A 14,769-nucleotide genomic window follows, 5' to 3' on the forward strand; every position below is an offset into this window, starting at 1 on the left:
TTGTAACGTGGGTCAGTTGTAACACTTCCAATTTCTCCAGTCAGGGCTAAGTTTCAAATTATGTGATTCATCCTGTGCATGCCCAATTCAGTTCTGCTATCACATGTGAAAAATCAGCACATTTTGTCAAACACAGAGAATTTAACACGAAAAAAAGTAATTTGTATGCCAAAAAGTAAGTTTTTCTACTTTATTTCAATTTCTAATAGCATTATCTGCTTTGCAGTTAAACTCATCAAACTTAAATTATGTTATTTGTATGTCTATGGGGATGTATTCTGTGTAGGTCTTTAGTGCTAATGTTTTAGCCGTTGGCTGTAATCTTAGCTAGTTCATGGCTAGGAGTCTGGGTCAGTTGTAACAGCAACAGTCTGGGTTAGTTGTAACAATAATGCAGATGTTACAACTTACCAGACTATTACTTTAACTTATATTAAACAAGTTGGGACAACGACATCAGCAGAGAGAGGTTCACTGGTCACCTTTGTATATCCGGTTAATGCCATTGGCAACACAATTCCTCCACTGTTTGTGTTCCCACACATACATTATGCAGACCACTGTGTCAGAGATGGACCAGTAGGAAGTATTGGTAGTGGAAATAAATCAGGATGGGTGCAAGAAACAGATTTCCTCATCTTTCTGAAGCACTTTGCAAACCACACCAAGGTAAGCCATGATAAAAAGTAATGGAATTGCGATGCTGGTGCACAACTACATTTTTTCAGCTTCATTGTTATGTTCAAAAGTTGGTGCAAGAGTTGTAGGTTACAATGCCCACTGAGCCAATGAGGCCAAACTCAAGGAAGACCAACCAAAATTAATGAAATATTCAGTTGCAGAAAATTCCATCATTTGTCTTTTTTTGGGGGGGTTGGAATATGTTCAAAAGCTAGATTTCTGCATTCTGTCACACACACACATAGCTACATAAATGGCTCTAAGTGCATTCATGTGTTGAATAAAAAAGATTACATGTTAATGTTTTGTCAGTACCCTTATTTCATTGTGTTACATTTCACCCCAGGATATGTTACAACTAACCCAGGCTATGGGGTTAATTGTAACATTTCACTCTATGTGTTTGAGACCATACCATCCAATGGGTAATTGTGCTGCAGAGAAAATAGCTGCACTATTTAATAGCAGAGACATGTAAATACTTTGCATTACATTTTGAATCCACTACCTTAAAAGAGCTCCAATTTACAGACAGAAATGTCAAAAATGTTACAACTATCCCCGGTCTCCCCTACTGCATTATATTTGTAACTAACTAGGCACATGTGTATGTCAGCCTAACACGCTCCTCTTTTAGCCCCTAAATTATCAGCCCGGATTGCCACCCCACCGGCCCCGCAGCAGGTCGTACTCCCGGTACAGGATGTAGTCCTTCAGCCGCTCCGGCAGCGGCACGAAGCTCATGAAGACCTGGGACCGGAGACGGAGGCGGCCGAGACTCCGGCGGATCCGCAGGCGGCAGAGATGCTGCAGGCAGCGGGTGTTTTCTGAGAGAGCAGCGGAGGAAGTGAAGGCCATCGGTGAGTTCAGGATTTTCCCTCTGAGCTAAGAGACAACATCTAATTTCAGTCACCTTGCAGTCTGCAGATGTCCGGCCACTGCTTCTGCTCCATCAGAACCGCCTTCAGTTTGGAGCACATGGTCACGTGATCCACGTAGTCCAGCAGGACACGAACCACGTGGCCCGACAGGTGTTTCAGCCAGGATACTGTGATCACCTCGCAGAACTGCGCTGACGGACAAACGGAAGAGCTTTTATTTTATCACTGAAAACAAACAGAGAAGGTTTGCCTTCTGAGTCTGAGTCATTAGTGGTGATGAACCTTAAACCTGTGATCTGGAGAAAGGAAAAATTGGCTTTTTGTGGAAAGTAACATGTTCCTGATCGTTTTATGTGTCCTTGGAGAACAATTAAACAACAACAACAACAACAAAAATCTACATATAGACCTAGTAGTTGCTTGGGCTTGGGGTTTTCACTGATAATAAAGAGGCTGAAGTTCCAGCAGCTTGTAGTATAAAGAACAACTTTATTGATTGACATGCGTTTTAGCCTATTGCCTTAGGTCATCAGCAATATATTGCAGACGGCACTTAAAAACGACATGTGTGGGGTATACTTTAAAATATACCTTAAAATGTCTGTCCTTTTAGAGATAAGTGTCACATCTATTTTATTTATAGTCTAGAGCTCATTTAACAAAACTTGACCAAAGTGGCTTAGAGACAGGCACATTTACATTCCAGTTCTCTAAAAAAAAAAAAGTTTTAAAATACACGAAAAGCTGAAAGCCTTGTTTTATTGTGTTAACGAACTACTGTAGATTGCAAAAATCATGGTAATTTAAATAGTCATCATTAAATGTGTTCACGCCAAAATTGACACTTTCAAGCTCAACTGAAATTTGTATCTACCCACATGGACAAGCTAAATACCTTGTGGAGAAAAGTTTTATGGTCTGGGACTGTTGGATAGAATAATAAAGAGGGAAAAATACTTTCACACTCTTTAACTCCATCTCTAATACAGAGCTAGATGGTTGAAAATTGGGCATAACTGAGTCTTCCAAAAGGACAATAATCCCAAACACACATCAGAACTGGTTTTGGGATGGATGAAGTGGGTTAACATTAAGCTTCAAATCTGTATGTGCACTTTGACCCTGTGTGGATAAGAGAAAATCCAAAATGAATTCAAACTTGTGCACCTAATTCAGGTTTTTTTTTTTTTTTTTTTTTTACGTCATTAAAGACTTATGCTGCACAATCATTCCACCCTGGAAAAACAACAGTTCAAAGAAATCATGAAAAGCTTGAAATTACCATGGCATTCATTCCCATGATGTGTGTGTATAAACTTCTCACAACTAGTAGGTGAAGTTGTGTCAGAAATCTTTATCTCATTTATCACTGGTGATGACTTCGACTGATCATAGAACTATTTTGGTGGTGAGATTTTTAAATATCTTGGGTCACCTAGAGAAACATGCAGGTTTTACTTCCATCTTTTATGTACAGCCTACATGTCACCTTTTATATTACCATAGTGTCTTTGATCACGCTGTCGCTCCATCCCTCATAGTCTTCAGGGATGTGGGGTTTGTTTCCATAGGGACAGTCAAAGCAGCGCTCCACATTGTAACCATAGTTACACAGCATCCTGAGAATCACCTGACACACATGACATGAAAACACAATAACATGAGTGAAGCTGTTGAATCTGCAGTAGAGATGTACTGAATAAAGACGGCTGCTCACCTCGTCTTTGAAAGCGTACTGCAGTGCTGACGGGAAGTGAGTCGTGTTTATCCTGGCGTAATAGTTGACGTTGGCTCCGAACCGCAGCAACAGGTCCATCAACTCATAGTTGCCCATGCGCAGTGCAACCTAAAAAAAAACAGAACGCTGATTCATAAACGGTGGTGTTATTTTTTTTTCCTGATGAACAGACCCAGATTCAACCACCCAGCTCAGGACATTGTACCAAACCTTTAAGGAAGCCACGCCCACATCCAGAAATTGAGGTTTTGCTTGCATATTAGGGAAGAACATTAGGTGAGATATCTGGGTGTCATCCCTGAGGAAATTTTAATCCTCAGACAGTCAGTGTCATAAATTTCTGGCAAATGTGTTCATTTTCTGCATAAATTTATGATGGAAATGCCTTTTCTAATGTAAAGAAACCACATGATAAACACACACTGATATTCTGCTGCTTCTTTGATGTTTTAATTTGAGAAAGAAGAATGTAGAGGGCACATGCCCCCCACCCCACCCCTGAGATCAGCACCTGTGCTCGCATTTGTACCTGCAGACATTTGACCGGGTCCTGGTTGGTCATGGCTCCGGCCTCCAGCAGCAATTTTGCTGACGGCATATCATTATTAGAGACGGCAAAGAAGAGAGCTGACTTCCTCTCATCATCGTAGCTGCGGCGAACCCAGGGGTGGAGCATGTAGTTGGGGTCATATCCTGCGTCCAGCAATACCTGATAGGAGTTTGAAGATGAGGGAACATCTAAACTGGGAACTTCTGCACGAGTAATAAAAAGAAGTCATTCTAACATGATGATTTAGCCCCAACAGACCCAGACATTTCACAGTATGAAATGAAGTTGCTTTGAGTCAAGTTCTTGTGCAAAAAATGTTATACTGTCACCAACAATCTCTCATTTAGGAGAAATCTCTCTATTTAAATGGTAGAGCAACCAACACGTGCTGTTTAAACCTACTTTTATTGATTATAGAAACACCCACACCCACACACACACACACACACCTTGATGCAGTTTGTGTGTCCTCCCGCAGCAGCTGAGTGAAGGGGACTCATCCCACTGTCATTTATATCCCTCATAGAGGTGACAGGAAGCAGCAGTTGCAGAGCTCTGACAGCAAACACACAAAGATACACATTTTTCATGCTTGTTGATTTATTCGCCAAGTTCAAATTAAGGTGACATTCAGTACTGTGCAAAAGACTTGAGCCACCTCCACTTCTTTACCATAACCTGGGAAAATGGGAAACAGGTGCAGCGATTTACTGAAACATGTCTAAACACACATGCAAATATGGTAAAAACTCTGTTCGTACAACTCCAATGAGCTTGAAAGTCAGAATTTGATATGGAGAAGAGTTCTTCTTTGGATGTTGGATGCCTTTTGTTCTGTTCTCTGACCCTTGCTGATGACTGCATTAACCTTCAGTCTGAGTAAAATAAGACTACCCCCTTGGGTCTTGGACCCGTGGTTATGAGTTTTGGGGATGTTTATGGATTGTCTTGTTTTGTATTTTTCATAATCTTGTATTTTGGTTCTGTATCCTGTGTTATTTAGTCTTCTGTTTATGGTGTTCTGTTTACATTCCTGGGGTTTGTGTTGATCCCGTTTCTGTTCCTTTAGTTGCCTGATTGCTTCAGTTGATAATACGTTTTTAATAACCCCCTTAGGTTTTCCCATTCTGTCCCTCCAGTCTTGTCTCTGTGTTATTTCCTGTCTTATTTTGATAGTCTTTTGTCTCATGTGAGTTTGGTTCTACTTTCCTGTGTTTCTTGTTTTTGTTTTTCTGTGAATTAATAAATTATTTTATTTTTTTCAATTATGAGACAATGAGGTGCCAGTACTTTTTCTATAGTTTTAAGGATTTATATCTTAGGTGTCGTTTCTATGATAATTTATAGCAGCATTTCTTTGTAATGTGGAAACCCTGAGATGATTTTTGCTTACATAATCATAAATGCATGCTTTATTAAATGTTTTCAGAAGACGTTTGAACACTTACTCCAGGTGTCCTCGGTGAGCCACACGGTGGATTGGCATGTGTCCCGTGTGTTTGGCAACGTTGGCATCGGCACCATATTCCAGCAGGAGGCTGATGACGGCTGGATTACCAGACGCTGATGCTTCATACATGATGGATGCCTCGTCCTGTGCCTGAGAGAAGACGTCAGCACCTGCAGGACAAACAACATGCCAGCAACATGCTTTTAAAGTCATGGTGTGTTTTCTTCTCTTTAACCCAAGATTAGTTTCTTTCTCAGCTGAATCTAACTCTGACAGTGACTTTCCAGCATCTAATGGACCATTAACTAGTTGAAGCTTCTATCACCTTTCTTCAGCAGAATCTGCACCACCTCTAGGTGACCTTCCTGAGCTGCAAGAGCCAGCGGCGTGAGGCCATAGTGGCTGCGGGGGTCGGGCCTCGCTCCGGCCTCCAGCAGTACCTTTACCATCTCCGTTCTGCCGAACCGTGAGGCCTCGTGGAGGGGCCGACGGCCGTGGCAACCCTCCTGGTGCACGTTGGAGCCACGCAGGAGCAGCAGCTTCACCAAGTCAAGGCGGTCTAAGCGGATCGCTGCAGACAGGCAGAATCGGACAACAACAAACATCACAGAAAAAGCTGTGAGTTAGAGTCTGGATCAGTGTCAGCTCTTGGTATTGAAGTCTGGAAATGCCATGCATCTTACCCACAAATAGCGGGGAGTCCTGGTTGTCATCCTGGATGTCTGGGCTGGCTCCATGTTTGAGGAGGAAGGAGGCATTTTCTATAAGACCATGTTCTACTGCGAGGAAGAGTGGAGTCTGACCTCGTAGCGTGCAACACTTCACTGAGTCTGGGCCTGAAGCTGGAAAACAGGTGTCAGATTAGTTTAAATAAAGGCCATCATCACTTACCACACATCTGCACAGAAACACTGAAGCTGACACAAACCTTTGTATGTGAGCTCCAGGATGCTCTGGTTGCTCTGAGATGCTGCTTCGTGGAGAGGTGTCCAGCCTCTGCTGTCTGCCAGTGAAAAGCTCTCTTTATGTCTGACACACAGATCCTTCAGGAGCTTCTCATTACCTGCAGGTATGAACATTGGTACAGTCTGCAGCATGTAAACATCAGAACCACTTTTTGTTGTTTAATGTGAAGCATACAGTGGTTCAACAAATATATGTCCTCATAGAAAGAAAAATTAAGAAGAAGGAAAAGATGAAGAACAAAACAACAACAATGTTGGTGCCTCAAAGTCATCTGCAGCACCAAATTAACAACAAGAACAGATGGGTGTCACGGTCTTGCTGAAGAAGGTGAAGTGGTAATAAGTTCTAAAGACGACGTGCAGAAGGTTGTGTTGGGTCTGAAGCAAGAAGGAGGAGTAAGGAGAAGAGCTGAAGCTGAGCGTAGGAAACAGAAAGGAGTTTAAGGATGAAGATATGCAGGACCCAAATCACTGAAAGGTGGATACTTGGTATGTTGGGGAATGGGGAGTCCATGAAGCTGGATAGGATGGATAGGTGTAAAATGATCAGCAGACAAGATGATTCAGAGACTTTTAACATTATGGGAAATTTGGAACTGACAACAATCCATACAGACAACAAAAGGGTGTATGTTGGAAAGTGAGACCTCAGAGCTAATGAGAATAACTTGACTTTTATTGCGACTGAGTCTGGGCTAATTGAGCGTCATCCAAGTGGTGATGGCCTGTAGGCAGGAGGTGAGGAGAGGAGGGAGGAAGAGAGGATGTGGCACATGTTTTTTTATGTGCCAGGGAAGAAGATGGAAATTCTTAGCATAAAAACTAAGCTCACTGATGTTGTTCAAGCAGTCACATGCTAGACTGCATTATGTCAAAGTCTTTTTCTTAGTCCAGTTCTGAAAAAGAAAACAAAGCTTTAGCTTATTTTTATTATTTAACAATAAAATCACAAGTGTTCATCTTGTCTCACCTTGTCTAATAGCAGTGAAGATCTTGCTGATGTCTGCAGATTCTGAGCTGCTGGAAAGAAAAAACAGAACAAAACAAAACAAAAACTCCCACCACACTCGGTTTCCATCTGTTTTTTCTTTTACTGGCGCTATGTGATGTCAAAGAGAGCAGATCTTGAATATGGTCACATCAATCACAAGAAAGCTGCTGAGGGGTTGAACAATGGTTCAGTATTATTTTAAAGAGTGAATCATGCAAAGTTGCTATAAAGGATTCCAAAAATAAAAAACTGAAGCTGAATATGAGCATAACAAGTTCCTTAAAACATGGCAAACATCTGATTTTTCCAGGTATCTGCTGGACTGACCTCCTGTCGTCCCGCGTTGTGGCGTTTCTGTGCGTCTCCTTCTGCTTGCTGCTCTCCAGCAGACTCTGTTCAATCATGTACTGAGTGGCTGCATCGTCTTCATCATCCTCATCGTGAATGCCGAACCGATCAAGCTCCATGATGCCAGAATAAATGATCACGGTCAGACCAGGTGAAACCTGCATATTTAAATCGGGTCAGCGTTTAGTCAATTTCTACTTCCTGATGTTGAAACCGGGCTGCTGAGTTAAAGAGGTCATGTTAATGGAAAGAAACCTACACAGGTCATTCCAGACACCAAAGACGAGCCTGTGGCCAAGGCTCTAAGGAAACCTTGGATCTAGCTTACTTTTCTGAGAACTTAATCAGATTACTTAATCTGTGAAACTAGTGCAAGAAATTTAGAAGCAAACACTTTGCTCTTTGATTTTGTAAAATAATCCAAAAAAAAATATCATCATTTACATTTAAAACATGCAAGATTCGACTCAAGCTGTGGACCTTTTATTGAAGGTCATCCATCTGTCTACTGTCAAATTAAAGCTTTTTCACAGTGTTAACCTTTCACATACACTCACCTTTCTGTTTATTAGCAACAGGTGTATGCTTGCTTATTCATGCAGCATGTGGCAGCACAAGGAGAAACTGATAAATCTCAGTGATGTTATGGTACGACTGCTGTTGCTGATCTGGAGTTTTTCTCCACAAAAAGTTGTTTTAACTCAGCTTTTCTTTACATTTTTCTTGTTTTGTTTGGCCTCAATGTTCAGTTTAATTATTGATTTTGTCTTCTGAGAATCCTGCTTTTGTCTGTCTGTGAGCTAAATGGAGTTTATGGTATTTATATAGTACCTTTCTACTCAGCGGAGCACTCAATGCACTTTTTACTGGAGCGCTCATTCATCCGATCATACAGCACTTTTATCTATGCCTGAGTGCTTTCTAATTGTCTGATTAATGCATCAGGGCAACTTAGGGTTCAGCATCTTGCCCAGGGACACTTTGGTACACAGCTGGAGGAACCACTGAACCACTGACCTTCCAATTGGTAGATGACCCACTCTACCACCTGAGGCACAGCTAAGTTTCTTATGTTTTATTATTGTCTTCACCCTTTGTTAGTCCCAGTTTTTTGTGTTTTGTTTGTAAAAGGCAAAAATATGCCTGAGCCCAGGAACACTGAGATTCAATGACGTGATACAATGGAATTTTTTGGAGGTCATTGCAGGTAAAAGAAAATAATATTGGAGCTGTGGAGGCTAATATTCCAAGAAAAAATATTCAGAGTTTCAGTGATTAAAGTGTTAAAATATGGGAGAAAAAACATTATAGTCATAAAGCTACAAGGTGGGACCACTGATGTGGTCTAAAATTAAAGGTTCTTATCTAAGAAAAATACTCAGAACAAAATGCAGCAGGACGTGCTGTGGAGTGATTGTTCCAGGTCTGTGTTTTTATTCTTGGAAGTTCTTGAAAGTTCAAAATAATCCTCTGTGTCCTCAGGAACACAGATTTCCTTCCTTCTTATTTGTTTGTTTCTGAGTCACCTGAGAGCTGAAAATTGGTGCTACTCAACATATTATGCTCATTTTCAGACACACTGTTATTTCTGGACTCTACTCACAGATCAAAATAATCTTTATTTATCCTTTTCTGGGCCTTAGTGCATCCCCTCCTGTCATCACCTGACTGAAAGTTGTTTTAGCTCTTCCCCCTTTTAATCCACGTTTCTACTGATTGGCTGCCCCTTATTAATGTTACGTTTAAAAGCCACAGCAGGTGACTGAGGGCTGAAGTGTCTGTGATGAGCATATTAGGAATGCCCGCTCTCTGTGACATCATAGAGAGCCAAGAGTTGAAACAACAGCCTGGAACTGAGTGTGTACTACAGTGTGAAACAAGCGTTCTTGGCTCACAGGGATTGCTTGTACATTACTTGGACCTTATTAGTTGAAACTGTGGTCATGTTTAATATGAGTACCCACCAACGTAACAGTATATATGTGTTAGGAAATAATGCAAAGCAGAATAGGTCCATGTTCAGGAGACAGGAAGCCTGAGTTCACCAGACCAGTTTAAAACTTTAAAATAAAACCATCATCTCATTGTAGGTTTCGGAGCTGACAGATCAGATGTCACCTGTTTCCTTTACCTTGTGGTTTGGTGTTGGGTTGGCTGAGGAGTCCCTGCAGATTCAAAGTTGTTGTTGCTGAAAGCTGGCAGAAGGAGGAGGAGGTCTGTGAAACCAGAGCTTTATGTCCACACGGGTTCTCTCAATAAAGCTCCACAGCTCCTGTGTCCTTCAACAATATGTTCATACAGCATGACTCCAAATACACACATGCGATTTACTCACCAGATTAACACATCTGCATCAGAGACGTCTCACATGTGTGACAATCCTGCAAAGCTCAGGCTCAGGGCCTGTCATGTTTCCTCTGTGCAGCTACAACACTCTGGCTGAGAGGACGGGGATCTGACACCAGTTACTATATTTACCTGCTGTAGACAGACAGCGTGACACTGCAGGGTGGTTAGAGCTGTTTACCCTGACACACCTCCACCCTCCAGTCTGTTTGGTGTCTGCTTCTCATTGTCAGCTCGTCTGCCTGATTTTGTTGACAATTTAGAATTTAAAAAGAAACTGTTGACACAATCAGAGTCTGTTGACACAGTCATCAGAGTTCGCCTGAATTTTGTCATCAGATTGTCCCAGTTTAAAAAAAAACACACCTCAGATTTGCCTGAAAGGTTTTGCTAATAGCTAGGGATTATCCCAAATTTCAGGTCCTTACTGTCATATGACTGTTTTTAGGTTTTTAGTTTTTTTTTGAAGACAACATTCTAAGCTGTGTTCTTCAAATTGTTTAGAGCAAATATCTGGTACTGTGGCTGGGCTCCAGCTGTGGACCTGCCTGGCAAGCTTCACGACGCTGAGCAGTGAGCACAGACCTCACTAAAGGTTGTCAGCTGGAGGTCAGTTTGTAGGGCTCTGGCAGTGCTCCTGCTTTTGGACCTGGCACAAAGGAGCAGATACTGGTCCCGCTGCTGGGCTGATGACCTTCTATGGCCCTGTCCGGCTCTCCTTGCAACTCCTCCACACTCTTAAAACTCAGCTGGAAGACAGAGTAAACATTCTGAGGGCACTGGAGGAGCTGGACTAGCCTGCAGGCACCACCTCACACTATCAGTGCCAAGGACACAAGCATAAAGCAAAACAGACAAATCAGTCAGGAAGGACAAGGAGAGAGCGGTGGTCATGGATTCAAAATGGTTTCTGGAACCAACTTGTTATCCATGAAGTTTAAACGACTTGGTGTCATACTGTGACTTTTATTTATTTTAATCAGTGCAAAATGTAATTCGACCTTTTTCCACCAGAGGGCAGCGTTTTACCGTGTTTACTGAGACCTTATCAGCTGTTACTGTTAGGCATTTCTTTTTTTTAATTTTATTTCTGTTTTAGCTTGAAGCTCGTTCTCTCAAGAGGTATTTCATTTCTCCAGGGCACCACCATCAATGAACGTGTGTTTTTAATGACCTCCTTAAATAAAAATTACACACTCACTGCAGCATCTGCTGTTACAAAGTGGTATCAGACTAAAACCACAGACAGCACAGAGACAGCTTTAGTTTATCTCCTTGTAAATTAAGTCATAGAGGCAGCTTTTATACCATTTTTAAAAGAATAAGTACCTTTAAGTGTAGTTTTTTTTATTTCACTTCTTAAAATAATTTTGATTTGTTTGTATTAATTGTGTAACATTCGTATCTCCAGTGTTTCCTCGGAGGGGGTTCTCTGCACCGGGGCTGTGATCGACCGTGGCTGCTGGGGCCCTGTGGGTCCTCTGAGCCTGGCTGGGGGGGCTTCTTAGCCTCCCTCCTGCTGTGTGCCCAGCCTGGAGGCTGCGGTCTGTGACCGGCTCCCGGTGCAGACAGCTCCCTGTGATAGTGTTTCCTCACTTGGCTAATACGTACCCAGCCCAATTTTACTCTTTAGGTGTGTGTGTGTGTATGTGTGTGTGTGGGGGTGGGGGGGTAGGGGGATGTGTGTATCATGACCGCTTCTGTTAATGACAGTGCGGGGAATGAGTGGGAGGGTGAGGTGGGCTGCTTTTAACCATGTAAAGCACTTTATGCTACAGTTTGTATGAAAAGTGCTTTATAAATAAAGATTGATTGATTGATTGATAGTACCAAAGTAACTGGAAAACTCTTTTTTTAAACTTAAAAATAATAATAACACAGGTTGGGCCACAAAATGCCATCATTTTGTGAAACTGGACTACAACCAGGTCAGCAGCACTTTTTGATTTTTTCTTCTTCTGGTGAACTCAAAAGCTCCTTTTGGGGGATAAACCACCGGAGGACTTTGCTCGGTATAACCCAAAAACATGTTCTTTTTACATCAATGGCAGGTCTGTATGTCTTCACTTGTTTTTGATCCACAGTATTATGACCCAGCTTTCTGATCTGAGATCAGGTATAACTGTCTACATTCAAAACCAGTGTCAGAATCTTTATATTATCCCAGCCCTGCACTTAATGACTGTATGTGTGTTGAGTCGCCCACATATTTTAAATCATTTATGTCACATGAAAGGATGAGTGCAAAATGACCAAACCGCAAAAATGTGTTCATGTGAAACTTGTTTTTGCTACTGTTCACATTAATGAGATTTTACAAAATTACGTGAAGTCCTTATTTTGAGGATATATACAGAAAAGACTGACATAATTAGCCTGAATTAAATGTTAAACGTAAGCCAGTTTCTGGTATATTGATGTAGTTTAACCTGAAATTCAAGCAAAAACAGTTTGCATGATTCACTGCTTAACAGTAACAAAAACAATTTAACTCACTAACAACTCTGCCTTAAAAACACAGTGAAATGAAAACACGAAGCAAACAGGCTGAAATTGAAAATGTGTTTATTTTATTTTATTCGTTGACTGTTTATGATCTTGGTCTCTCCTTCTTGCCTTTGTAGAGTGCCAGCAGAGACACGTTGGCCACTTTGACCACCTTGAAACGAACTCCGGGAATGTCACCGACGGCGTGACCCTTACGTCCGAAACCTGCCACCAGAACCTCGTCGTTCTCCTGTAGGTCAAGAAATAGAAGCGAAAGAGGTTAGAAGAGCGAAAATTGAGAACAGAACTAAATTATACATTTAAGAACTTTTAAGGACCCAAAAGAAAATTACAATGAGATCTGTAGATACATGTACAGATCAAAAACTGGAGCAAGTTAAAATCTGTAGTTTACTGCAACTTAGACATTTCATAGACACAGACACTCAACTCCACATAAACACGACTATTACAGACACAATGGCTCGATGTTTCTGTTGTAGAATCTACATAAACAATCCTCTAAAGAATAAACTCGCCACTGCCGTTTACCTCGATGAAGTTGAGGCAACCGTCATTGGGGACGAAGGCGGTGATCTTCTTGCCGTTCTTGATGAGCTGAACTCTCACACACTTCCTAATGGCAGAGTTGGGCTGCTTGGCCTCCACACCACTGCACAGAGGAAAAGTACAAAGCTCTTCAAGTTAAACCCAAACACCCTTGATTATGGATTTAATAAAGAGGAACTCAAAAGACCAAAAAACTGCTTTATATCTTCCTAAATTACACGTGTTAGCTGCTGTTGTAATACTTACACTTTCTCAAGTACGATCCCCTTGGCGTGAGAGGCTCCTCCGAAGGGGTTAGCCTTCAGGGCAGTGCCCAGGTGGGCCTTCTTGTACTGTTTGTCGTGCCATTTCTGCTCACGCCGGTGATTGCGGAGCTTTCTGGCAGTACGCAGACCACGACACTTTCCTGAAAGAGGGAAAAAAGAAGACGAAAAAAGCCAAAGTCAGCACAGTCAGGTACGACCATTAAGATGGCACTTCAGACCTTCCTGAGTCATGCTTAACTCTTTCCCCCTTGGACACCTACTAGGGGTAATTTAAGAATATCCCCATTTGTGCATCAGGTAATGAGGATTAACCTATACAGCAGGCATGTCTAAAGTCTGGCCCAGGGACAGATTGCAGCCAGTCTGGACACCCCTTCATTACAACTTACTAGGGCCACCCTTGTAAACCCAGAAAGCTGTTCTAATAAACATCAAACCACCTCTTTAATATACAACAAGTGTCTTTGTGGAGAAAAAGAGATAAACATCAAACACAGTGATGCTGCAGATCAATTAAACGGACTCCTTAACGAGAAAGACAAAAAGGAACCCAGATGCTTCTCTTCGGTGGGTACATTCAAAACTGTTCAGCCCGCTGTTCGCAGGGCAGAAACATTTCACTATCCCTATTCAACAGAAATCTGATTTGTCAGGCATCATTCCCACGAGACCCACCTCGTGGTGTGAGGACAGGGCTTCAGTTAAGCTTTACTTAATAGAATTTTGCCAACATATCAAAATTAATGAGAGCTGGATAAGCGCTGGGCTAAAACCGCAGAGAACAGCTAAAGCTCGGTGCTCTCACAAAGACAACCTCCGGCTTTCAAAATGACACTTAACCCCCACCGGGTGTCACTTTAACGGCATTTGCAAACCTTCTATTTAAGTACAAAACAAAAATACGGCACAGGTAGCTTAAACTGTAACGGGAATCTTTGGTGTGCTGAGCTAATGCCGCTAACACGCCGCTAGCAGCTCAGACATGTTATGGCCGCTCCACGTTGCGGTTTCAAAGAAGCATAAAAACGGATTTTTATTAATAATCTGCAGAATTTTACCGACACAAACGAGTTTAAATCTGTTCGTAAGACCTTTATACGCGGCACTGTTGTGAAAACCCCCCACAGACGTCACATTTTTGGGGTATTTGAGATGAACTTTCAGACGTACCCATGATTGCTGAGCGAGCCTGGGATGGAAAGGAAGGAACCAGGATGCACCGCGGCGATGTCTACACCGAGGCCCCCGGGCGGGCGTTGCCACGATATATGCCTGATTAAAATTATGCCATTTCACGCCAATGTTTTCATATTTAATTCTTGCAAAACAAAGAATTTGGACTCATTTTAGAATTTGGTAATTATACATACAACCAGTGTAGTTTTATTATTGAGAGCCGCTAATTTCCTTCTCTTATTTTTGTCTTCACTGTTTTATCTCCCTTTCAGTCAGTCACACTATTATTATTCATCATATTTCACTCCCGACCCTCCCGT

At 41.9% G+C, this 14,769-nt stretch overlaps 2 protein-coding genes across 2 annotated transcripts; both read right to left on the reverse strand.

Annotated features, from left to right (window-relative positions):
* Positions 1-1,256: 1,256 nt before the first annotated feature.
* On the reverse strand, positions 1,257-7,723 carry LOC134627029 (dynein axonemal heavy chain 12-like). The gene is made up of 12 exons (XM_063472941.1): positions 7,584-7,723; positions 7,236-7,285; positions 6,229-6,363; positions 5,984-6,142; positions 5,626-5,871; positions 5,299-5,470; positions 4,300-4,405; positions 3,830-4,009; positions 3,280-3,408; positions 3,064-3,192; positions 1,595-1,748; positions 1,257-1,508 (listed from the first exon to the last, which is right to left on the reverse strand). Exons 1-12 carry the CDS (start codon positions 7,721-7,723, stop codon positions 1,330-1,332), a joined length of 1,779 nt encoding a protein of 592 aa, XP_063329011.1. The 3' UTR covers positions 1,257-1,329.
* A 4,775-nt stretch (positions 7,724-12,498) lies between these two features.
* On the reverse strand, positions 12,499-14,532 carry rps23 (ribosomal protein S23). Its single transcript, XM_063472942.1, has 4 exons — positions 14,444-14,532; positions 13,254-13,413; positions 12,990-13,110; positions 12,499-12,687 (listed from the first exon to the last, which is right to left on the reverse strand). The coding sequence occupies exons 1-4, from the start codon at positions 14,445-14,447 to the stop codon at positions 12,541-12,543; spliced, it is 432 nt and encodes a 143-aa protein (XP_063329012.1). The 5' UTR covers positions 14,448-14,532; the 3' UTR covers positions 12,499-12,540.
* Positions 14,533-14,769: the final 237 nt, after the last annotated feature.

Source organism: Pelmatolapia mariae, linkage group LG5 (genome assembly GCF_036321145.2).
Source record: "Pelmatolapia mariae isolate MD_Pm_ZW linkage group LG5, Pm_UMD_F_2, whole genome shotgun sequence".
Lineage (NCBI taxonomy): Eukaryota > Metazoa > Chordata > Actinopteri > Cichliformes > Cichlidae > Pelmatolapia > Pelmatolapia mariae.